The sequence below is a fragment of the Mus musculus genome, chromosome 6 (assembly GCF_000001635.26).
Source record: "Mus musculus strain C57BL/6J chromosome 6, GRCm38.p6 C57BL/6J".
NCBI classification, from domain to species: domain Eukaryota; kingdom Metazoa; phylum Chordata; class Mammalia; order Rodentia; family Muridae; genus Mus; species Mus musculus.
Genome location: NC_000072.6, coordinates 143,037,776 through 143,062,021, shown reverse-complemented (window position 1 = coordinate 143,062,021; position 24,246 = coordinate 143,037,776). Strand labels below are relative to the sequence as shown.

General features: G+C 41.8%; 1 protein-coding gene across 25 annotated transcripts in view; it reads left to right on the top strand.

Moving 5' to 3' along the window:
- Positions 1 to 24,246, top strand: part of C2cd5 (C2 calcium-dependent domain containing 5) — an 89,236-nt gene that overhangs the window by 38,134 nt on the left and 26,856 nt on the right. For 14 of the 25 annotated variants that reach the window (XR_001785180.2, XR_001785182.2, NM_001362118.1 and 11 more), the window contains 6 exons: positions 161 to 269; positions 2,811 to 2,876; positions 11,783 to 11,897; positions 14,884 to 14,979; positions 20,479 to 20,670; positions 23,013 to 23,199. Coding sequence is in view for 23 of the 25 variants with exons in the window: in NM_001362118.1 (NP_001349047.1) it covers positions 161 to 269; positions 2,811 to 2,876; positions 11,783 to 11,897; positions 14,884 to 14,979; positions 20,479 to 20,670; positions 23,013 to 23,199 (765 nt within the window). In the remaining 2 variants the exon portion in view is untranslated. The remainder of the gene's footprint in view (positions 1 to 160; positions 270 to 2,810; positions 2,877 to 11,782; positions 11,898 to 14,883; positions 14,980 to 20,478; positions 20,671 to 23,012; positions 23,200 to 24,246) is intronic. The other 11 variants (NM_001286578.1, NM_029897.2, NM_029081.3 and 8 more) reach the window with 2 other exon arrangements.

Below are 24,246 nucleotides of genomic sequence, written 5' to 3'. Positions count from 1 at the left end.
ACGGAAACAGATTCGGATCTGTGAATGTCTGAGAAATTTGAATGAAACTGCAGGTCTAGCGTGTGTATTCCAGGCCATGCATTTCCTATGCTGGGATCTGCATGTGCAGAGCCTTCTACTGTGCACCTGGCCATCTCTGTGCTGTCCTTGTCTTCACCAGGAGTTCCCGTTCCTCACCCTGACGGCCTTCCCCCCTGGACTTCTTGTGCACGTCGGTGGCGTTGTCAGTGCACGCTCTGTGAAGCTTTTAGATCGGATCCACAACCCTGGTATGTTCTTTAAAAAGTTTTATTTTACTGCCTTTATTTAAGGTGTGATTGTAAAAGTTGATTTATTTTATTGATATTGAAAGCAAATTTAACTGGAAAAGAGAGATAAAAATAGATTATAAACTGAGATAAGTTACTCTGAGATATTTTCAGTAATCACAATTAAAGGTAAACTAACGTACACTTTAGTTAATTTTTAATGTACAACAAATGAGCGCATTTTGATTTATTTTGACTGAGCTGTTCTTTTGAGGGGATCATTAATTAATGTTTGAGTTAGCTGTTATATTTGTTTAGGGAGATGAGGGATTTTGCTGTGTATAAAATCATGGACATTGCATTAGGCCATTAATGTTTTTTGCTTGCTCATATGACCAAAAGAGGGAGAGCTAGCGTGTGTCTTTAAAGCACAGAGTGACATAGAAGGTAGGCAGCTGAGTCCTGGCAGTTTTTGGGGCTTGGATTACAAATACTTAGATGCAGGGGCTGAAGAGATGGCTTAGTGATTAAGAGCACTGACTGCTCTTCCAGAGGGCCTGGGTTCAGATCCCAGCAACCACATGGCAGCTCACCACTGTCTGTATCTCCAATATCTCCAATATCTCCAAAAAATACATGCAGGCTAACACCAGTACATAAAATGCATGCAAGCAAATACATTTGAAGACAAATGAAAGAAATTCTTGGGTGAGTTTTTCAGTCTATAGCAAGCATGCTCAATAGTGGTAGCTCCCTTTGGAGTCATCTCTCGTGATGCTTGCTGAAACACCATGAACCTGAAGCGATATTGACATTTATACTTCTGCATATTTTGGAAGACTTTATTTAATTCATCACTTCCAACAGCTTCTTTGTGACATGTAGGAAAAGAGGAAAAGGTTGCTCTGGAATATTGCATGGAAAACGTTGCCGGCAGTGCTTTTAAGTATAACAGGATTACTCATTTTCACATTTAAGTTTAATCGGTGCTCTGTGACTCGATTTGACTTGAGAATCAGAATGGAGTTCTTCTGACTGCTAATGAGACTTGAGAAAGTCCATGCTAGTCATGTTTGTTTAGCTCTAGAGTGAGCAAATATATAACTTCAGCTCCAGTATTTTGTTTTGATTTGGTTTATTTTCCCCATTCCTTTATTTTTATGGTTAGTTTAAGCTCTCATTTTCCTCATCGTATTTGTACACTGTAGCACTTACAGGGCAGTTTGACTGCTGCTGGGTAGCTCATTCAGTTCATGTAGGAGGTGGGTGAGGAGAGACTGATCAGCGAAGCCTGAGCCCTGTGCCTTCTATGGATGAGTGACTCAGGTTCTGAGGGCGCCTGCTGATAGGACACTGTACAAAGTAGTTCTAGAAATGTATTTAAGGGATGTCCTCTTTCCTTTTGGTACTTCCAAACAGATAAACTTTAGAGCCTGGGCAGACAAATAAACATTGTTTAAATTAGCTTTAAATGGGGATAAATATCTAAAAAGGTTCTTAATTTTTACAAACTCTTCTCCTTGAGAGTTTCTTCTACTTACCAGTTCATTCCAGCCATACAACAACCTAAGAGCCCAGAGAGAGGGTGCTCAGAGAATGAGTTGTGTGCTGTAACCAGCAGCACACAGAGCCCAGAGAGAGGGTGCTCACAGAGTGGGTTGTGTGCTGTAACCAGCAGCACACAGAGCCCAGAGAGAGGGTGTTCCAGAATGGGTTGTGTGCTGTAACCAGCAGCTCACCCTTTCAGAGGAGCTGTCTGTCCTGCATAGCAAGGACAGTTACTTTTCAGTTACTGTTACTGTATCATCCCCAGGGCGAGTGTACAGTAGTTTATATGTAAATACTTTGAAATGCTGTGGAGTTGCATTTTTAGTTTGCTTTATTTTCAGTCAAATACTTACCAAGTGTATATTCTGTGGCTCTAATGTCTTATTTTGATTTAAATAAGTGCTTTTTGGATTCTTTTGTGTATAAATTAGGCACTAAAATGCTTAACAGCTTCTCCAAGTCCCTTGAGTAATTTTCCTGGTGAACAAAGCTGGATATTATCCCTAGGAGCACCTGGACAACCTCTGAGCACTGGGAGTCAGCACTGCTACTGTGCTGAGAGAGACTTGATGATGGTCAGAATACATAGGCTGTGTTTCCCAGCAGCTATCTTTTGACTAGTGAATATGAAACATTTTAATTTTGTTTTCAGCAGAAAAAGGAGACATTCTTATTTTCAAACCATTGCCACTAGTTCTAACTACTGGTGATTATTTCAGAGTTCTTAGCACTTCTTTCTTTGCTAAATCCCAGGACAACAGAAGCATGAACAGGGAGAGACAGGAGTGGGTTCAAGCGTACGATGACCAAGTAGCCAGAGGAGTTAATGCGAGGACTGTAGCTGCTCGTCCTGCCTGTCTCTATTCCTTATTAACTCTGCTGTCTCTGTCTTCCAGTTCCTGTCAAGTGCTGGTGTCAATTGTGTTCTTGTCTGTAGTTTTCTTTTGTTTGTTTGTTTGATTCCTACTATTCTGCACCTAAAACTGATCAACTAATTTGCTGTTTTGAACTCAGCCTTTGTCGGAATTATGGGTAACACAAGATCTTACAAACTGCTAGACTGGAATAGTTTCAATTCAGGTATTTTAATGGTCATTCAGTATTACATATGCTGACAGAAATTATGGCAGCTCAGTGAGGTTTTAGAGACATTATAGATTAACTAGATCATTCTGTGATAGTTATGTCACAGCTTGTAATTTGCATGGAAATGCATGTGCTAAATGAATCAAAACCATACCATAAATTATGAATGACTTTGCTTATGTGACTAACTTTCAGAATATAATTAAATTCTATTTATGCATTTGGCCAGTGTTTTCATATCTGGTAAGTGATACAGGCATTAGCTTTATCATTAAGCAGCATTTGTTAAATACATTAAACAACCAGCCTGATAAACCTTAAAGCACGCTTAAACTGCTCGGTAAGCCTTAATAGTATTTATTGTCTTTTAAATGACCAGGAAATGAGACTCCTAGCATTCTCATATATAATGCTAGAAATGTTCCAAAATTTCATAGCAGGACAGTTTTCTTCAGGACAATTAACTATCTATAAGCTTTCCTCTTTCCACATGAGATTTCCAGTTTTTCTTTATAAGTAATTTGAATATAGTCTGTATCCATTAACATGAAACAAACCAAAACTTTACAGCTGATGATGTGTTTTAGTAAGGCCAGTTAGCTTCTTTTGAAAAGCATATTTCTACTAATATACATATCTAAAATTATTTTTGGAATTAAAACTTCTATTTTAATTAAACACTAAAGTGGATATTTAAAGGATTTTTTTTAGTCCCTTGTCTCAGCATATCTTATAGCCAAACAAAAGCACCAAAGGGCTCAGCATTTTCAGGAATCTTACAGTGTGTGTAAGCATCGGTCAGAGTTGTGAGCTCTGGTGGCCCTTGACCGACTCTGAAGGGAGTCGTGTTCCTGATGTGGCTTTGTCAGTACAAATGCAAAGTGGTCTCAGTTCCAGACTCTTTAGGGGAATTGCCTTTGTATTCAAGACAGGGTCTTACCACTGTGCTGACATTTGTTAAAGTGAAAAGGGCTGTGTTCGAGGTACTGCCTTTTTTCTTTTTGGTGAAAAATGAAACGTACCCTATTAGATTTGTTTTATAAAGTGAGACTGTATTCCAATACATGGTTAGCTTGGTGCAATTAGAAAAATAGGTTGTGCATAAAAATGATTGGTCACTAACAACTTAAGGAAGTAAAATCTTGTAGATCAGCCACTTGTAGAGTGTGGTAGTTGGCCAGGTGACAGAAATGTTTTATAAAAGGAAAGTGCAGAAGTTAAATTCCCAGACACAAGAACACTGTCCCAGGCAAGCAGGGCAGCAGTTTGGCCAGGAGAGACATGGTTGAGGAAGCAGTATATCTTGCCATCACTGAAAGTAATATCAGATGGGAAGTGTGCAGAAGAGACGTGGGTAGGGAGCCATGTGCTGAGGAGGAGTGAGACTCTGATGGCAGACGGCTGGGTGAGCAGTGAGCCAGATACGGTACAGGATGGCTAGACATACACAGGACAGCCAGACATACAGGACGGCTAGACATACACAGGGCAGCCAGACATACAGGACGGCTAGACATACACAGGGCAGCCAGACATACAGGACGGCTAGACATACACAGGGCAGCCAGACATACAGGACGGCTAGACATACACAGGGCAGCCAGACATACAGGACGGCTAGACATACACAGGGCAGCCAGACATACAGGACGGCTAGACATACACAGGGCAGCCAGACATACAGGACGGCTAGACATACACAGGGCAGCCAGACATACAGGACGGCTAGACATACACAGGGCAGCCAGACATACAGGACGGCTAGACATACACAGGGCAGCCAGACATACAGGACGGCTAGACATACACAGGGCAGCCAGACATACAGGACGGCTAGACATACACAGGGCAGCCAGACATACAGGACGGCTAGACATACACAGGGCAGCCAGACATACAGGACGGCTAGACATACACAGGGCAGCCAGACATACAGGATGGTTACAGGATGAGGATGGCGAGTACTCATAGTGTCATCCTGCGACTGAAATAAGGTTGAGTGCAATCCGAGGTTAGAAAAAGGACTCGAAAATTCTGAAGAAAATGTGATATGTTTGGTGAATATATTCAAATAATTTTTACATATCCTCTGAATTTGGAGGTATCCTGCCATTGCTGTCCCATAATATCAAAATGTCAAGAATTGACCATGCTTCGAGCTGGAGAATGGGTCAGTGGTTATGAGCACTGACTGCTCTTTCACAGGCCCCAGGCTCAATTCCCGCAACCGCATGGCAGCTCATAGCTGTCGCTAATTCCAACTCCAGGGGATCCAGTGCTGCCTTCTAGCCTTCACAGGTACTGCATGCACATGGTAGCCAGAAATACAGGCAAACACCTAAACACAAACGTTAAAAAAAAAAAAAAAAAAGAACCTAGGCAAACAAAGATTTGACCCTTATTAGTAAGAAAAATAGTGATTAATATTATGTTTAGCACATACTTCATTTCTTGAGTTCTGTGACACTGTGAGTAATTGTGGCCTTAGTTTGATAATAGTTATCCAGGAACACACACACACACACACACACACACACACACACACACACACACAGAATTCAGAATGAGAAACACTTGTTAGGTGCTAGACTTCCGTAAAAAAGTATTAAATGTTTTACTGTGTTGTATACAGTGTGGAAGCAGGCATGATTAACCAACCATGTTGGTGTCTGTTCTGATTCTTAAGCTAATTTTTGAAGGCTGTGCATATCAGATTTTCATAGGTTTCTAATCTTTCAGTAAGATACTTAATGCTGTATGAATGCATATTCTATTGTGTCCCAAACCTCTAGCATTTGTGAGTCAGTCTGAGGCAGTGCTTCTCTGTTAGTTGGATAGCTACTTTATAGACCACAAAGTGTTCCGTGACTGAGTCCTCCTGCCCATTGCTTTTGTTCTAGCCATCTGGTCCCATGTTGACCACAGTGATGGGACGTTTTATGCACTAGGAAGGAGCGAATCCGTCCCAGGAATCTGAGAATTGATTGTGATGTGACTTTCTGTTTTCTCATTTTTCTGTTCTGAGAACAAAATTTGAGAAAATCAGGAGGACATAAGCATCTGTAAAGGAGCCTGAAGTGTTACTGTTCTTTGTGTGACACCCAGGGCTGTGATGAGATCGTGACAACATGCCTTGGGTCTTCCTGGCAGACACTGCCTCTCTGCAGAGCTGGAGATGAGCTGAAGAGGCTTGAACGTATCTGGATGCTTTCCAGTAGCGGGTCATTCGAGTCTCAGATCTTAGAGGGAGACTCCAATCCTATTGTGTGGGTGAACAAAACAAAACAGTGGTTTCCTTAAGGTGTCAGGAAAACATAACCAAACCACAATCAAAGCCTACATGACCTGGCTTTGGGACTTACACTTAACCGTGGATGATGGACATGGGTTTGCTGGTGAATGTGGCAGGCCTGTCAGCTGCCTGTCAACTTTCAAGCAAGGGGGCAGGTGATTTTTGATTTAATGTCATGTCCAGAATAAGGAAAACCAAATTAGTTAGATTGTTGGTTTTTGGTTTTGAGAATTTTTGAAGTGTTAAGAATATTTTAGATGAATCTTGAATTTTATGGCATATACTTTTTCTTCTTAAATCATAATAAATAGACTTGAGTTATAAGGCAACCTTTAGTGGTTTGAAGTTAGAAAATGTTGGGTTTTGTTAATCACTATTATGCTTTTTAGAAAGCTCATTTTGGGAGCAAAAACTCAGTTAAAACCTTGACAAATAAAATTATTACTTTACAAAATATTTAATTGTAAGAAAATGTGAAGAACTGGGCAGTGGTCACATGCCTTTAATTCCAGCACTGGGGAGGCAGAGGCAGGCCTGGTCTACAGAGTAAGGTCAGGACAGCCAGGGTTATGTAGAGAGACCCAGTGTAAAATCAAAACCAAGAAAAGAAAATGTGAGCTAGCTGATGTGTCAGGAGATAACATCTGACTTTATTCATTCTCTTTTGTTTATTTTGTTGTAACAACCCTAAAACACTCTTATCTGTCAGTGACGGCTTTGGCACACTCATGTGAGTTGAGCACTGTCCCGGCACCAGGAGCACTGTGAAGCCGGGTGGGCATCCTGTTCACACTCTGTCAGTCAGTCACAGAAGGCAGGCTCCCGGGAATGTGACTTCTGCCAAGGGTCTCAGCGGTTCTTTTCTGGGGGATACTGATGCTCAGGTGAGAATTAACGTGGATGTAGACAGCTTTGGATTCTTTTCAGAAAGTTTTCAGGAAGTGATGAGGCTAGTCCTAGCAGCAGCATGTGTGGCGTCTGGATAAGGAAAGTGGAGTTACAGAGTGGATTATATGTCTGGAAGAAGAGCAACATTCCGTTAGATGCAGAATAACTTGTAAGCCAGCTGCCATCCTGTCATCCAGGCTTTGATGTCCTCCACGTGAGGACTTTTTCTCAGTCTGCTCTCATCCCTGCTCAGTGGAGGCTGTGGACTCTGGAACCTGAACTCTTCAATTTCTGTTACTCCAGGGGAGTCGCTCTCCAGAGTTGCGGAATGCAACTTCTGTGTCCTCCGCAGGTAGATTAGCAGATCCAAAAGGTTAGCGTGACCCAGCCCAATATCTTTCTCTCCTCCTGTCCATTTCTAAGTTAGCTTGAGCTGGATTTGATGGCTCGTACTCATAATCATGACTCATTCGAAGCTGAGGCAGGAGGATTGTGAGTTTGGGGTGAGTTTGAGTTGCATGCTGAACCCCATTCAAGCAAAAAACAGAATAATTATGTTGGGTAAACAAAAACAGAACTGATTCTGAACACTTTGGGTAGGCGGGTGTGTCTTAGTTACAAATATGCAATTGTCTCAAATCACCGAAGGGTAGAGTCTAATAAAGGCATTTTGTGTTGCGATGATCGTGTCTTACTTCCTGAGATATACGTTGGCATTTAAAAATCTGTAGTAGTTTCACCCACACTTCTGAAGCAAAAAGATGGCAAGATATCAAGCTGTGACCATGCTCTAAACCAGCAGCCGCAATAGAAAAGTGGAGTCTCGTGACAGCCACAGTGGGGACATTGCTAAGCACCAGCGCTGTGCTGAATGCAGAGCCCAGCGTGTTAACTACGGAAAGGAGAAAGAAGTTCAGAGATCTGTAACCTATAAAAAGTTTGACCCATAGGGAAAAAAAGCTTTAAAATAGCGTGAAATATAATTTGTAGAATAATTAAAATTCAATTTTTTCTAAAATTTTTTTTTAATTAGAAATAATTGTATAGATGATCAGAACACAGTACTTAATGTGGAAATCATTTTCTTACCACCTTTGGAGTGCTTGTTAAATGAGCACACATCTCAGCTGTATTTTCCAAAAATGATTAATAGTACCCATGTATTACATGGGTAATTCTATACATTTTTCAGCTAACCTCTGTTTTACTTTTTGTAAATGTATGATAGACCTTCAAATTTATGCTTTGGTACCTTAAATAAACTAAATAGGTTCAGTAATGTGTTTCCTTTTAAAATGTAGTTAGCAATTTTTAAACTTTAAAAGGTTCTATCCTAGAGATTAAATAGTGTGATATTGCTGTTTTTTATTGATAATAAGATCATGCTAATTATAAGTACTCTTTGAGCCTGTGGCCCATCTTTGGCATGTTGTAGTGGAGCTTTGAAAAGAAATAGAATCTTTCTTAATACTAAATAAACTGATTAGTCTGAATTTTTCTGTAGTTAAATAACTTTGATCCCTTGCTCCTGCTTACAGTCTAGTGGCCATGGTTGCCGGAGTGACTAGTGATGGAGTGTTCCTCCTGTACGCTTGCCTTGCTCTCACCTAGACTCTAGGGCCATTCCTTTTCTGTGACCATTTCAGTGAGCTGCCATAGTTTTCAGTCTGTGCTGTCACCTGATCCGAGCATGCGCCAAAACATCACTGTTCCTAGTTCCTGTCTGCCAAATCTGCTTTGCAAACCTTTTGTTCCTTAGCTTTTGCTTTAGCCAAAACCAAATTTAACATTTCCAGAGTGTGGACATGTGTCATCTGCTTCCTCGGTGCCCATGTCATGTAACTAGCTTCTTACACTCGTCAGTACCTTGCTAAGTATTACTGGCATCTCATGCACTTGTGTGGCTGTGTCAGAATGAAGGCTGCTTGTGAGCTTGCCTGAGGGGTATGAATGCTGCTCTCAGTCAGCTCGCTCTCGCTCTCGCTAAGGTTTAATCAGCCACATATTCTTTCATGGCTTTGGTTTAACTCTCTGTTGTTTTATGTTATATCAAGGTAAGTCTGATGTGGAGTAACTGTATTCTATGTGGTTACACATACCTCAAGGGAATGACATTTCTCCATTTGAGTATGCTCGGCATTTCTAAATCAATACATTTCAAGCTTAAAATAAGTAGCTCCCTCCATTTCTTCATTATTTTTTAAAATGGTGTTGTGGATTGCTGCCGATAAAACCCATTGTTAAAAACAGGGAATCTACCACATGCTACTTGTGGTACAGGTAAGGTGAGCCTACTGTGAGAAAACTTTCAACATGGCACACAATGATTGCTTTAGGAAATAGTTCAAAAAGTAAATAGCAAAGTCATTAATGACTTTAAGAAAAGTTAGACTTATTTGAAACAGTGTCCAGTACAACAGTTTCTGTCTAGACTGAAAGTTATTTCTGTTTGTGATACTTAGTTTTGTAGAACTGTAATTTAATAGACCAGGTTACTACATAAGCAATAGTATTTACCTGGATGTTTAAACTGGCATATAAGCATGCACGTCCAGCCAGGCATGGTGGCTCACACTTGTAATGTTAGCACTGGGGAGGCTGCAAGTTCCAGCAGCCTGATCTACACAGTGAGCTTGAGGCCAGTTGGGCAAAACCCTCTCTCAAACAAAGAAAATAACAAAAAAGGCACATCTGTCTTATTAGCAAAAGTGACTATGGGCTCTGAAGTATGTCTGTGCTCTTAATTAGGAATTTCAGCCAGGAATATACGAACAAGCTTGGGGCGCGCTGTAGGTGCAAATGGCCACTCGCATGCTCATAGTATGGGATGTAGCCTTCTCTGTTCTTTCTTCTTTACTTTATCCTGTGCTTTCACCTTTCCTCGGTTCCTATCAGTCTGTGGGTCTTTCTTTTCCTTGGCAGGAAGCTGTTCTAGGGTAGCTCTTTCTCCGACTCCAGGCTGGCTGGCATTTACCCTGCTCCTTTCCCCTTGGCGTCTCCTCCTCGCTGAGGAGACGCCCATCACAGCAGTGTGAGCTCTAGCAGGCTTCCTAACCTTTCTTTACTGTCTCTCCTCACTGCTTCCCTAGTGAGTATACTTCTACTTCATTTGTTTTGAAAAACGATGCTGAGAGTCGGATATAACTGCTGTGTAACAATAGAAAGTGATAATTGCTTTGCTTTGTGTGCTAGTACCTTTTGTGTGGAAAATATGCAGCATTCAGAGTCCTCCCAAACCCACACTGAGCACAAAAGAAGCAAGTAACAGACCAGTCTTGCTTCTAACACCTTTGCCCATGAAGAGTTAGTCTCCCTTGGAGTGCTGTTCACTCGCTCAGTGCAGGTGATTGAGAGGTGTGTGGCCACTCCTTCATTCATGCTGCCCCCTTACAAGGATGCTCATGACCCCAACAGGTCTGCAGTCCTGAGCACTGTTATTGCCAAACACTGGGATGAACCCAGTGCCTCTACGTGTGGCCGTGCCATTTAGCTCAGCTCTAGCCCCTAAACAGTCTTTGTTACAGTGAGACAGGAACCCAAGTTCCAAGTTCCAAGTTGATGACCAGGCTCTGATTAAAAACTCATGGGCCAGTTTTTCACATACCCAGGACTTCAGGCATGGGTACCATGCCCATAAGCCACCCTTTGAAGTTATAGGCCATGTATAGAGTTTATAATTTTGTGTTTGAAATTTGCCCTTCTATATTAACCAAATTATTTGTGTTAACCCTTTAAATGTATTTTTTCTTTTTCTGCCTCTCCCATTTTTCCTTCTTTTTAGATTGGCTAGTCCTTTTATACCCTGTTACTGTGGCTAGTTCTTTTATACCCTGTTACTATGGCTAGTCCTTTTATACCCTGTTACTATGGCTAGTCCTTTTATACCCTGTTACTATGGCTAGTCCTTTTATACCCTGTTACTATGGCTAGTCCTTTTATACCCTGTTACTGTGGCTAGTCCTTTTATACCCTGTTACTGTGGCTAGTCCTTTTATACCCTGTTACTATGGCTAGTCCTTTTATACCCTGTTACTATGGCTAGTCCTTTTATACCCTGTTACTATGCCCTGGAACTTATATATTTATTAAAGTATGACAAAGGTTCTAATGTCATAATAAATATTGATGGATCCTTACCTTGGGAAGAACTCAGAATGTAGTAATTATAAAGATAGGTGACAGAATACAAAATCAGTATTTAAATTCAATTTATGGATCGGATACATAATGTATTCAGTCTTTGAGATGAAACATAGTTTGTCCTCTCTGTTTCGAATCTGAGCACGGTGCGACGACATCTCACTTCAGTAAACTAGCATTCAGAACTGAAGGCAGAAGGATCAGGTCACAGTCATCCTTAGCCACATAGACTCAGCTCGAGGAAATCCTGTCCCCAAGATTAGTCAAACAAATAAACAAGGTAGGAATCTGGGAAGTTGAGGTTTCCGTTTTAGGTTATAGCGACTAAAACATAAGCCATTATGCTAAATGTGTGCACTTCCCTTGACATGGTAGCGCTAGTATAGCAGAGTGGTCTGTCCTAGCAATACAGTTTCAGTACTGAACCCTGATTCTTGTATGAAGTCAGCATTCTAATAAAGCAGGAAGTGTACAGTGTGGGGCAGCACTTCAGCTCCCAGAGGCAAGCTTCCTGCAGATATTTCCTGCTAATGTGTAACATGCTGTCAAGTAGTCAACTGACTTAAACTTTATTTTTCAGATGAACCAGAAACTCGAGATGCATGGTGGGCAGAAATCAGACAAGAGATAAAGTCACATGCTAAAGCCTTAGGCTGCCATGCTGTAGTGGGCTACAGCGAGTCAACCAGCATCTGGTAAATGACCACTTGGATTTCTTGACTTGACACTGGTTTGGCTGATTGTGTGAGCTGGAGCAATACGATACAGATCCAAGGAGAGAGGCACAGAGGGAAGCCAAGACGGGGGTTGGGCAAATCAGACCAAGTTCAGGATACCTCCGCCCCCTTGAGAGCCGCAGGCTAGCTGTGAACTGGATGATTTGTACAGGCTGTGCTACGGGATAGTCAGCATGCCCACTTACTAGTCCTTGCTTGTAGCACTTCAGTCGTTGAGTCTGGGGACTCATTCCAGTGGGACATTCAGATGGAGTGCTTGGTGTTCTATAAATGAATTGCCAAATATCTGGAATGTTTGTCTTCAGCCATCCTTAATCCCAGCACTTGGTGGGCAGAGCTTTCTCTGAGTTCAGGCCAGCCTAGCAACATAGTGAATTCCTGGCCAGCCAAGAGCTACATAGACCCTGTATTAAAAAGAAAAGGAGAAGAAGAAGGGAGGGAGGGAGGGAGGGAGGGAAGAAGGGAGGAAGAAAGCAAGCAGGCCCAGCCACAAAGTCACTATACTTACTACATTTATAAGTCGGGATGGAACTACTTCTTTTGCTAACAATATTCCTCCTAATAGCTAAGTTAGGGAGAGCCTTCAAAAGGGTTCATTCCTTCTACCTTTCACCTGAACCATCTCTCCTGTGTGCCCAGAGCTGTGCTCTTTGCAAGGGTTTCCCACCCCCAGTCATCCTTCTGCCACGGCCCCTTGTCTGTTGTCTTCCTTGTAGCCTCTGGGATAAGGCCTTCTTGTTACTAAGCCCTCTATTGCCACACACAACTTTTGAGTACAGTTTATATTTGTAGATCCATTGAACTCACTTAAAGAATGTGACACTATGAAATTTTACTTTTAGATTACATATGACGTAATGTTTTCCTACCAACATAGTTTGCTCCTTTTATATCAGTTTTGACCCTGTTATTTTAGGCAGATATATTTTTCTCTTTTTTAAAATTAAGATTGATTTATTTTATGTGCATTGGTGATTTGCATCCTTCTATGGCTGTGAGGCTGGATCCCCAGGAGCTGGAGTTATAAACAGTTGTGAGCTGCCATGTGGGAGCTGGGAACTGAACTCAGGTCTTTTGGAAGAGCAGTCAGCGCTCTTAACCGCTGAGCCATCTCTCCAGCTCCATATGTTTTTCTTTTTTTTTGTTATTTTATCTTCCTGGAACCCTATCTCTATTCCCTTCTAGAAAGGTGGTATTTGTTATAATGCAGAGGCCATTAGACCCTGTGCTGTCTACCGTTGCACAGTATAATGCATGCTACCCGATTCTCTGCTCATTCTGTCAGAGAGAGGTCATTAACTATAGTAAATATGAGTATCACTGAGCTGTGTTCTTTATCATTTTGTGCTTTTTATTGTTCCAGACCATGTGTTACACATTTGAACCATTCTAATGCCGTAGAATAAATAGACTTTTTGTTTTGCTTAGGTTACTTTTTTATAATTTATGTATAGGCATGTTTTAGCTGCATGAATGCACATATAACACATGTGTGCCTGTTGGGTGGCCTGGAGCTGGGATTATAGATGCTTGTGAGCCACCATGAGGGTCCTGGGAATCGAAGCTGGGTCCTCTGCAAGAGCAAAAAGTGCTCTTAGCAACTGAACCATCTCTCCAGCCCCCATAGTAACCTTTCCCCTTTTATTAAACACCATCTTACTAACAACTGCTCTACCTTATTCTCTGGTAGGTAGTCCTGCCTTGTGAGTGGGTTTACTGCCATATGCTTTTATGTCTGAAGGCTTTGATGTTTAAGACATGATTCTTGCTAAGAAATTTATATTGTGTTGGAAAACTGTGACATCTATAGTAAGTTTTATTGTTGAGATATTCTAGGATGCTTCAGGATCCCAGAGGACCAGAAGTCTGAAGTAGGATGGGAATGTTAGTGGAAATGGAGTGCGAGTGAACTGTCATTCAGAAGTGCAGTGATGGACTGACTGATGCTTGCTTGCATCACGGAGACTAGACGAGAATGACAGCAGTGCAGAGAAGAGGCATGTGTGGAGGCCGGAGAGCGCGTGCACGTGTGGAGAGTGCGTGCACGTGTGGAGAGTGCTGGAAGGACAGAGCCTGGAGAACTTAAAGCTGAATCACGGGCACAAGGCCTCTAAGTCCATTGAATTTACTGTAGTCCCGATTCATGTGCCAGAAGCTACTGCTCTCAAAACATGTTTGCGTTTAAGTCTTCACTAATGTTTTCCTGTTCCAGCCTGTCCTTCCTAGTGTTACTGACAGAGGTTTCTGAAGCACATGCTGCCCTGAACTCTGCCTGTTCCTCAGGCACCCACAGCCCATCTGCCCTGAACCTGACGCCTGTGCTCAGATGTCACATGGCTGATCTTGTCTTGCTCTCTGGCTTCTGTCCACTTACTCCTTTGTTCTCCCTTCTCTCCTCTGCTGCACTTGTCTCAGTTGCTATGGGTGAGGCCCAGCAGCTGTATCGATTGCCTAATTACTGTTGCTTTCAAGACAGGCAATCTGACATGAAAAATTTTAAAGAATTCTTTTTAAAATAAGATTCATACACACACATGCGAGTGATCCATTTCAAGTTTTGTTGAGTATATTTTGGGTACTATCTTGGGTGTGTTTGTAATTCTAATGCAGATTATGCTGTAGCACCATAGATTACTTATATAGGTGTGCTTTTAGGATCATTTTAATAACACTTTATACATAGTTAGAGTAATAGTTTGGTAGCTTGTTACTAGATTTATAGTTGGAACTCTAACATTTCCGGAAGCTCTCGCCTCCACGTTTGATGCTCACATAGCTTGTGTTTCCTGCCTAGGCTTGGGGGTAGTGTTTGCATACTAACGAACATGTAGGATAGTCTGACTTGGACTCAGTTTATCACTCTTGATATTTAGTGTTTTCTGAAGGTTTATTGATGGGAATGCTAACCTGTTTGTTTTGTTGTTGTTGCTATTTTGTTTTCTAGTGAAGAAGTCTGTATTTTATCAGCGTCTGGCACGGCAGCTGTGCTGAACCCTCGGTTTCTGCAGGAAGGCACTGTGGAGGGCTGTTTGGAACAAAGGTTGTCATAACTTGCTATTCTAAACTGAGGAGGGAGAGTCTGGCTTTGTAAATCTCAGAGCCAGGTAGTTTTCTGTACAGTTGGTGCGAGTGCCAGGTTACATGCCTGCTTCCTGTTAGCTGGCCTGCGCTGACTGCTGTGCGGGATCCTGTCCTACACAGCATCAAGTCCCATGCATGACTAACAGCAGGAGAATTTCAGGTATACCTTTCCCTTTTGTAAATGTCATAAATTGCCATAAAATGGACCTAATTTCTTTTACTCTCAGTTATAACCTCACGTCTCTAACGAATACAGTTTGCTCATTTGTATCAACTTGGACCCTTTATCTTAGGCACACGTATTTTTCTTTTCTTTTTTTAAAACTATGATTTGTTTTTATTTAAGATACATTGGTGGGGTATTTTTTGTTGTTGTTAATTTATCTTTTTTCTTTTCTCTCTCTCTCTCTCTTTTTTGTTTTTGTTTTTGTTTGTTTTTCGAGACAGGATTTCTCTGTGTAGCCCTGGCTGTCCTGGAACTCACTTTGTAGACCAGGCTGGCCTCGAACTCAGAAATACACCTGCTTCTGCCTCCCAAGTGCTGGGATTAAAGGCGTGCGCCACCACCGCTCAGCCTTTTTCTCTCTCTTAAGTTGACCACAAATCTCCCCCTTTTTTTTTGAGGAATTTTTATTTTATTTATTTTTATTTTTTAAATATTTTTTATTATTATGTATTTTCCTCAATTACATTTTTGTTTTTAATTAATTTTTAAACACTCCATGTTTTAGTCCCGCCCCCATCCCCACCCTGGTCCCTCCAACTGTTCCACATCCCATACCTCCTCCCCACCCCCACCTCACCTGACCTCTAAATTCCCTGGGGCCTCCAGTCTCTTGAGGGTTAGGTGCATCATCTCTGAATGAACACAGACCTGGAAGTCCTCTACTCTGTGTGTGTTGGGGGCCTCATATCAACTGGTATATGCTGCCTGTTAGATGGTCCAGTGTTTGAGAGATCTTGGGAGTCCAAATTAAGTGAGACTGATGGTCCTACAGGATCGCCATTCTCCTCAGCTTCTTTCAGCCTTCCCTAATTCAACAACAGGGGTCAGCTGCTTCTGTCCATTGGTTGGGTACAAATATCTACATCTGACTTTTTCAGCTGCTTGTTGGCTCTTTTGGAGGGCAGTCATGATCCCTTTTTGTGAGTGCTCCATAGCCTCAGTAATAGTGTCAGGCCTTGGGACCTCCCCTTGAGCTGGACCTTCTTTTCCTCAGGCTCTTCTCCATTTCTATCCCTGTAATTCTTTCAGACAGGAACAATTATGAGTCAGAGTTGTGACTGTGGGATGGCAACCCCACCCCTCACTGATGTCCTGTCTTCCTGCTGGAGGTGGGCTCTATAAATTCTCTCTCCTTACTGTCCAGCATTTCATCTAAGGTCCTTACCTTTGCATCCTGAGAGTCACCTCCCAGGTCCCTGGTACATTCTAGAGGGTCCCCCTCAACCTCCTGTCTCCCAAGGTTGCCTGCTTCCATTCTTTCTGCTGGCCCTCAGGACTTCAACTCTTTTCCCTCACCCAATTCCCCCACCCCATTCCCTTTCCTTCTCAGATCCCTCCCTCCCTCCCTCCCTCCCTCCCTCCCTCCCTCCCTCCCTCCCTCCCCACCTGTGATTGTTTTCTTTTCTCTCCCAAGTGGGACTGAGGCGTCCTCACTTGGGCACTTCAACTTGTTGACCTTTTTGAGTTCTGTGGACTGTATCTTGGGTATTCTGTACTTTTGGGGGGCTAATATCCACTTATTAGTGAGTACATACAAAAAGAGATCAAGGGGGATACAGATTGGTAAAGAAAAAAATAAAGGTATCACTATTTGCAGATGATATGATAGTATACATAATTGACCCCAAAAATTCTACCACAGAACTTCTCCAGCTGATAAACAACTTCAGCAAAGTGGCTGGATATAAAATTAACTCAAATAAATCAGTAGCCTTCCTTAATTTATACAAAGGATAAACAGGCTGAGAGAGAAATTAGGGAAACAACTCCCTTCATAATAGCCACAAATAATATAAAATGTCTTGGGGTAACTCTAACTAAACAAGTGAAAGATCTGTATGATAATAACTTCAAGTCTTTCAAGAAAGAAATAGAAGAAGATCTTAAAATGGAGAGATCTCCCATGCTCATGGATTGGCAGAAGTAACATAGTAAAAATGGCTGTCCTGCCAAAGGCAAACTATAGATTCAATGCAATCCCCATCAAAATCCTGACACAATTCTTCAAAGACACAGAAAGAGCAATTCTCAAATTCATCTGGAAAGGCAAAAAACGCAGAATTGCGAAAACAATTATAACAATAAAAGAATAGCTGGGGGAACCACCATCCCTAACCTCAAGCTACACTACAGAGCAATAGTGATAAAACTGCATGGTATTGGTACAGAGATAGACACTGTGATCAATGGAATAGAATTGAAAACCCAGAAATAAAACCACACACTTACAGTCAGTTGATTTTTGACAAAGACGCCAAAAATATACAATGGAAAAAAGAAAGCATCTTCAATAAATGGTGTTGGTCTAATTATCTGTTTGTATATAAAAGAATGAAAATAGATCCATATTTGTCACCTCGTACAAAGCTCAAGTCCAAGTGGATCAAGGACCTCAACATAAAACCAGATACACTGAATCTAATAGAAGAGAAAGTGGGGAAGATCCTTCAACTCATTGACACAGGGAGAAATTTCCTAAACAGAACTTCAATGGCTCATGCTCTAAGATAACAATTGATAAATGGAACCTCATGAAACTGGAAAGCTTCTGTAAGGCAAAGGACATAGTCAATAAGACAAATCAGCAATCTACATATTGGGGAAAAAAATCTTTACTAACCCCACATCCGATAGAGGGCTAATATCCAGATTATATAAAGAAGTTAATCACCAGGCTGGTGAGATGGCTCAGTGGGTAAGAGCACCCGACTGCTCTTCCAGACTGCTCTTCTGAAGGTCCGGAGTTCAAATCCCAGCAACCACATGGTGGCTCACAACCATCCATAACGAGAACTGACTCCCTCTTCTGGAGTGTCTGAAGACAGCTACAGTGTACTTACATACAAATAAATAAATCTTTTAAAAAAATAATAAGTGCCTACTATCACATATACAAACTTACAGCTATAGAAAATTATTTAAAAAAAAGTGTTAATCACCAAAAAGCCAAACAACCCAATCAAAAAATGGGGTGTAGAACTAATCTAAAAATTCACAACTGAGGAATCTCGAATGGCTGAGAAGCACCAAAAGAAATGTTCAAAGTCCTTAGTGATCGGAGAAATGCAAATCAAAATGACCCTGAGATACCACCTTACACGAGTCAGAATGGCTAAGATCAAAACCTCAGGTGACAACACATGTTGGAGAGGATGTGGAGAAAGAGGAACACTCCTCCATTGCTGGTGGGATTACAAACTGGTACAACCACTCTGGAAATCAACCTAGAGTTTCCTCAGAAAGTTGGAAATAGATCTGCCTGAAGACCCAGCTATACCACTCTTGGGAATATACCCAAAAGATGCCCCACATGCCCCAGGGACATCTGTTCCACTATGTTCATAGTGGTCTTATTTGTGATAGCCAGAAGCTGGAAACAACCTAGATGTTCCCTGATAGAAGAATGGATACAAAAAATGAGGTTCATTTACACAGTGGCTACTGTGGTCCTCCAGGCTGGCGCAGGCTGAGTGGGACTGCATTTGCATCTGTCAGGTAGATAGTACATTTGCAAGGTGGCTAGATTTACTTGTAGTTAGTTTTTCTTAATCTTCAAAAACAAAAGACAACAAAAACACTCATAAGACAGACGTTTCTAAATAGTCACTGCAGTTTTATAGAAGAGGCTGTGATAGGTTAGGTACCTAGTGTGGGTTCACATTGTTGAACAAGTCTAGCACTTTGCAGTGAACGGGTGGTTGTTGGTGCTCACTGTTGGTTTATTTGTAATACGCATGTCATACGAAGAAGTTCTTTTGGCTCTGCAGGAATATTGTTACTAGAAATAAGGAATTTCAATGTATAACTTCTTCTAACTTACTATTTTTTCTCTTTAATCTTTTGTTACAACTTTCTTCCAATTCCTGATTTTTGATTCTTTGGTGATCCCACACATGTGTTTAATGTATGTTGGTCACTTTGCCCGTCACTACTGTCTTTTCACCCTCTCGCTCCCACTGAAACTCTTCTCTCTAACAGCTCTTCCTTCTGCTTTATGGCTTTTTGGGAAACAAAATCCTGAATTTAATTGGGGTTGCATCTGTGAACATGGAGTGGAAGTTACCTGCTGGGGCACAGACGACATATCAGTGGCTAGGATTATTCTCCCTCCCTCAGGAGCCATTAGCTGTCAGTGTGTCAGTAGCCTCTGGAGGACTGGGTCCTGAGCTCTTCCCTTGGGCACAGTGGCATATCAGTGGTCCTTACTCTGTGTGTCATTCACAGAAGACAAGGCTCCCAGCACCAGCACTTCTCCCATCCTCCTGTGCTCTCAGCATTCTTAACAACCCTTACTGTGCAGTGTCCCTTGATGAGAGGAGGGGTGGTCTGGATATTCTTTTAGGGCTCACACTCAGTGTCCAGCTACTTATTCTTCGCACTGTGACCACACGAGACTGTGTATTAACCATCCCCACTGCAGGGAGGAACTTCTCTGACCAAAGGCTAAGAGCAGCATTAGTCCATGGGTAACTATAAATGTGATCGTTTAGAAGCCAACTTGACACTATTTAGCAAGCAACAGTGGAAGTTTCCTAATAGGGCCCATGATCACCGCAGGCAAAGACCAAGTTTACAGCACTAGGTATGAGGTCTCTGCTGTGGAGTGGGCCTGCAATCCAGCCAGAAAACAGGTGGTGACTGACAGTCCACTATTTTACCAGTGCGCATGTTTTGCCTGGCAGTTTGCTATTGCAGCTCACCTGGGCTATTACTGGGAAACACTTTTTCCTCCAGAAGCCTGTATGTCACTTAGCACTGTGTAAGCTGGTTGGGAGTGGGGAGGTTTGCAGCCAAAGCATTTCCTGTCTTACCGTTTGGTTCCTATGGACAACCAAGAGTTGATTTGTTTCTTTGTTTCTGTGTGTATGTGTTTGTATTCATTAACCGTTAGGAAATGCTACCTTTGCTGTCTCTCCATCGGTTTCTATGACTACCCCTCCCAACCCCATCTTTGTCTCAGAAGTCAGCTCTGTCAGTGTGACGCAGCTGCTCCTTGGAGGAGGACTGGCACTGATTTCATGGTCGCTAGTAATTTATCAGTCAGTGCACACTGCTCTGGTGTAAGGTGCATTGTCTATGACAGATACACTGTATGGAATAGATGGTGTTTAAATGACTTAAGGATTTTAGAAATGCCCTATGACTTTGTTTGCTATTTATCTTTTATTGAGCCTGACTAGGTATCGGACCCTGATCAGAGTGCCTTCTTACTTTTAAAATATATTTATATAGGATTGAAGAGAATTTACCGGTGGGCTGCGGATTCTGCCATATACCATATGATGAACTGAACATGCCGTTTCCCGCTCATCTCACATATTGCTATAACTGCAGGAAGCAAAAAGTCCCTGATGTTCTCTTCACAACTATCGATCTGCCCACAGACGCAGTGGTTGTTGGTAAAGGTTGTCTTATTCAGGCAAGGTATGTTTGTGACAGCTGAATTGGTATCCTTGAGAAACCATGAGGTATAGAGACATAGACTTGAACGATATACACTGTTTCTTATTTGTTTGATCCTGAACCAACTTGGCAACTCTATCTTGTATTTATCTCATCTACAGCTGTCAGTAAAAACACACTCTATAACACTCAAGTTTGTACGCACAGAATCGGTTTAACATTTCAAGTCTGTTGTATATGTGTTTATTATATTTATGACTTAGTTTGTCTTCTAGTTTGGAGTATGGCTAAATATCTGCTTTAGAGACCTCTAAAATATTCTGGAACAGGGTGGGTTTTTTGTTTTCTTTTAAAGAACAGTGCTTCCTCCATGCAAAATTCAGCTGTTTATCATTGGATAGGACATCCTGGACTGTGACACATACAGCAGATAGCTTTAAGTGTCTAGTTCACCAACAACGGCCAGGTTTCCTGGTCCCTTGGATGTTTCTTTTTTTTTTTTAATTTATTTATTTATTATATGTAAGTACACTGTAGCTGTCTTCAGACACTACTATCTGAAGAGGGTGTCAGATCTCATTACAGGTGGTTGTGAGCCACCATGTGGTTGCTGGGATTTGAACTCAGGACCTTTGGAAGAGCAGTCAGTGCTCTTACTCGCTGAACCATCTCATCAGCCCCACCTTGGATGTTTCTGTCTTCACCTTGAAACTTCAGCAGTAGTGACACGCTTGGTCCATTTCTCCTGAGACTATTTGGATTTTAGTGTCACACAGTCTGTTTTTGTTTTTGTTGTTTTTTCAAGACAAAGTTTCTCTGTGTAGTCTTGGCTGTCCTGAATCTTGTTCTATAGACCAGACTGGCCTTGAACTCACAGAGACATTCTTGCCTCTGCCTCCGGAGTCCTGGGATTAAAGGCAGCTGCCTCCACCTTCCAGCTCTCTTTTTTTGTTTTCACCTGCATTTGGTATTTTGCCTGAATGTATGTTTGAAAGAGAGAGGCAGCTTCTGGAATTGAAATTACAGACAGCGTGCCATGTAGGGAATTGAACTTGGGTCCTCTGGAAGAGCAACTAGTGCTCTTAACGGATGAGCCGTCTCTCCAGCACCCTGAGTCTTTATGTTAACATAGTTAATGCCCTTGAGTTTGTTGAGTTATCTTAATGGGAGCCATGGGTTTGGACCCTCTGTCAACCCATGGTGTATGTGCTGTGCTTATGCCTGTGGGTCTCTTGTTTCTAAATCTAGTGTAACAACCTGTTCCTGAGCTTCAGGGTTGTAGACCTCTGCTTCACACCCTAATATGATGAGCAATAGGTCTCACGTTGTTCCAGTTGTACCAACAGCCCCCCACTTCCTGATCATGTCTTTGTATGTCAATAGCACCCCTCACCTGTTCATGTCCTGTTTGGGAATTGTTGATACTATCCTCTTTTACACATCAGATTAAGACCAAAGTTATTACATTGAGCTTTGTTCTGAAATATACTTTATTCTATTTAGTGTTTTTCTTCTGTCTTCTGCTTCCATTTGGGGTCTCCTCCCCCTCTCCTGAAGTATATATCCTTGAGTATTTTTTGATGATCTGTTGGTGATGAGTATTTGTTTTTGTTTGTCTGAAAATGTATTTATTTTTATGTTGGAAACATTTTATCTGCAGGTATTTTTTGTGTGCACAGTAACGACAGCCTTTAGCACTGCCTTTCTGGCTGTTGTATGTGTGCTGTGCTGATCTGTGCTCTCTTTGAAAGCTTTCACTTGCATAACAGTGCTCATATAATTTGTGTGCTTAAGCTAACATTTCTCTCTGCTGTTCATCCATCCTATAGTTATGTGTGTGGTGTTTTGCCTACATGTATGTATGTATGCATGTAGGTATACCATGTTCATACTGATGCCTGCAGAGACCAAAAGAGGGCATCAGATCCCTTAGAACTGGCGTTAGAGATGATTGTAAGCTGCCGTGTGGGTGCTCTGACTTGAACTCTGGTTTCTGGAAAAACAACCAGTGCTCTTAACTGCTGAGCCATCTCCAGCCCTGGAGCCAAAGATTTTTAGTTGTGTAGTGATTCTGACCATTGATGCATTTCTAGAGATCCTGAGGTTTTTGGTTTCTGCTTATTTGAACTTCCAGTAAAGATACACTGAGGGACAGAAATGGCAGAGCAACAGGTTATAGTCTAACAAATCTGAGACTTGTGTGTTTCTAAGCATGCTTTGACGCAGTCTTTTCTTAATGGTGCTGGAGATCAGACCTCAAACATCCTAATGAGGGCCCTCCCAGTAAACCAGATCCAAATCTGGACATTTCTCAGGACAGTACCAAGAATGCAGTGCACTTACGGAATTATTCTCCTTTATAGGTTATGTCGATTAAAAAAGAAAGCACAGGCAGAAGCCAATGCCACAGCTATCAGTAATCTCTTGCCGTTTATGGAATATGAAGTACACACTCAACTGATGAACAAGCTCAAACTCAAAGGAATGAATGCTTTGTTTGGACTGAGAATTCAGATCACAGTGGGCGAGACCATGCTGATGGGCTTAGCGGTGAGTGGGGAGGCTTTTGTCAACTCCGAGGCAGGAAGTGTTGTGTGGGACTCAGAGGGTTAGTTAAGAGAGGATAAACAGATGTGGTAGTGCATCCTCAGCGTCCTGCACCAGGCTCTGAAGCAGTGATCGGAGATCAAGGCCTGCCTGGGCTATACAGCAAGACCCTGTCTCAAGAGAGTAAGTTAACAAAAGTAGACGACTAAGCTAAAGAAACAGACATCAAGACTTTAACAGTTGGAGAAGTTTTAGGAAATAAGTCCAGTGGTTTGCTTTTATATAGTTTTAACGAATCAGTCCATCATTCCTAGAGTTGAAACCACTGATCTGGACTCTATTATTATATATTGGGCTGTTGACAGTTACAGGATTTTCATTTGTGTGTTGACAGATTTCAAATTGTATTTCTTATGTCATCTTTTCATCACCTAAGGAGATATTTAATTTATAAAATCTATGGACATTGTAGTCTTTTTTTCTCTATAAATTTATAGTTAAAATGCAAAATTGTTTTCTGTTTCATCTCTTTTTTTTTTAATTAGGCTAAGTATGTAAATTTTATTTAGTTTTTTAGGTTTTGAGGCAAGGCTGTTCCTAATGAGTGCATGCCTTGAAGTCATGATCCTTCTGCCTCCGCCTGCTGCGGACTGGATTTGCAGGCTGCACCCCTATGCTCAGCTGTATGGTTTTGTATGTAGGAGGTGACAGTGGTGAGCTGCTTAGTTCATGGCATTGATGTAACCTCAGGCCTGCTCCATGTTTCATGCTCCCGTAGGATGCCATTATCTGGGCCACTGCTCTGTGAACACCAGAATTTCAGGATCGGAAGGCTAGCTTCTGTGATAGCTGACAGGACAGTCCCTTGCTAGATGTCACTTAAGAGGAGAAGACAGTGCTGCCATGGGGTAATTCCAGAGAGACGGGCTGATAAATGCTGAGAGTGGTTTCAAATCCAGGTCCATCTGGTTCTGCGGTTCAAGGCTGGTGTGTCATCAGCCAGTGTGTTAGCAAAGTGTTAGCTGATGCTAAGGCTTGTCAGGGCTTCTC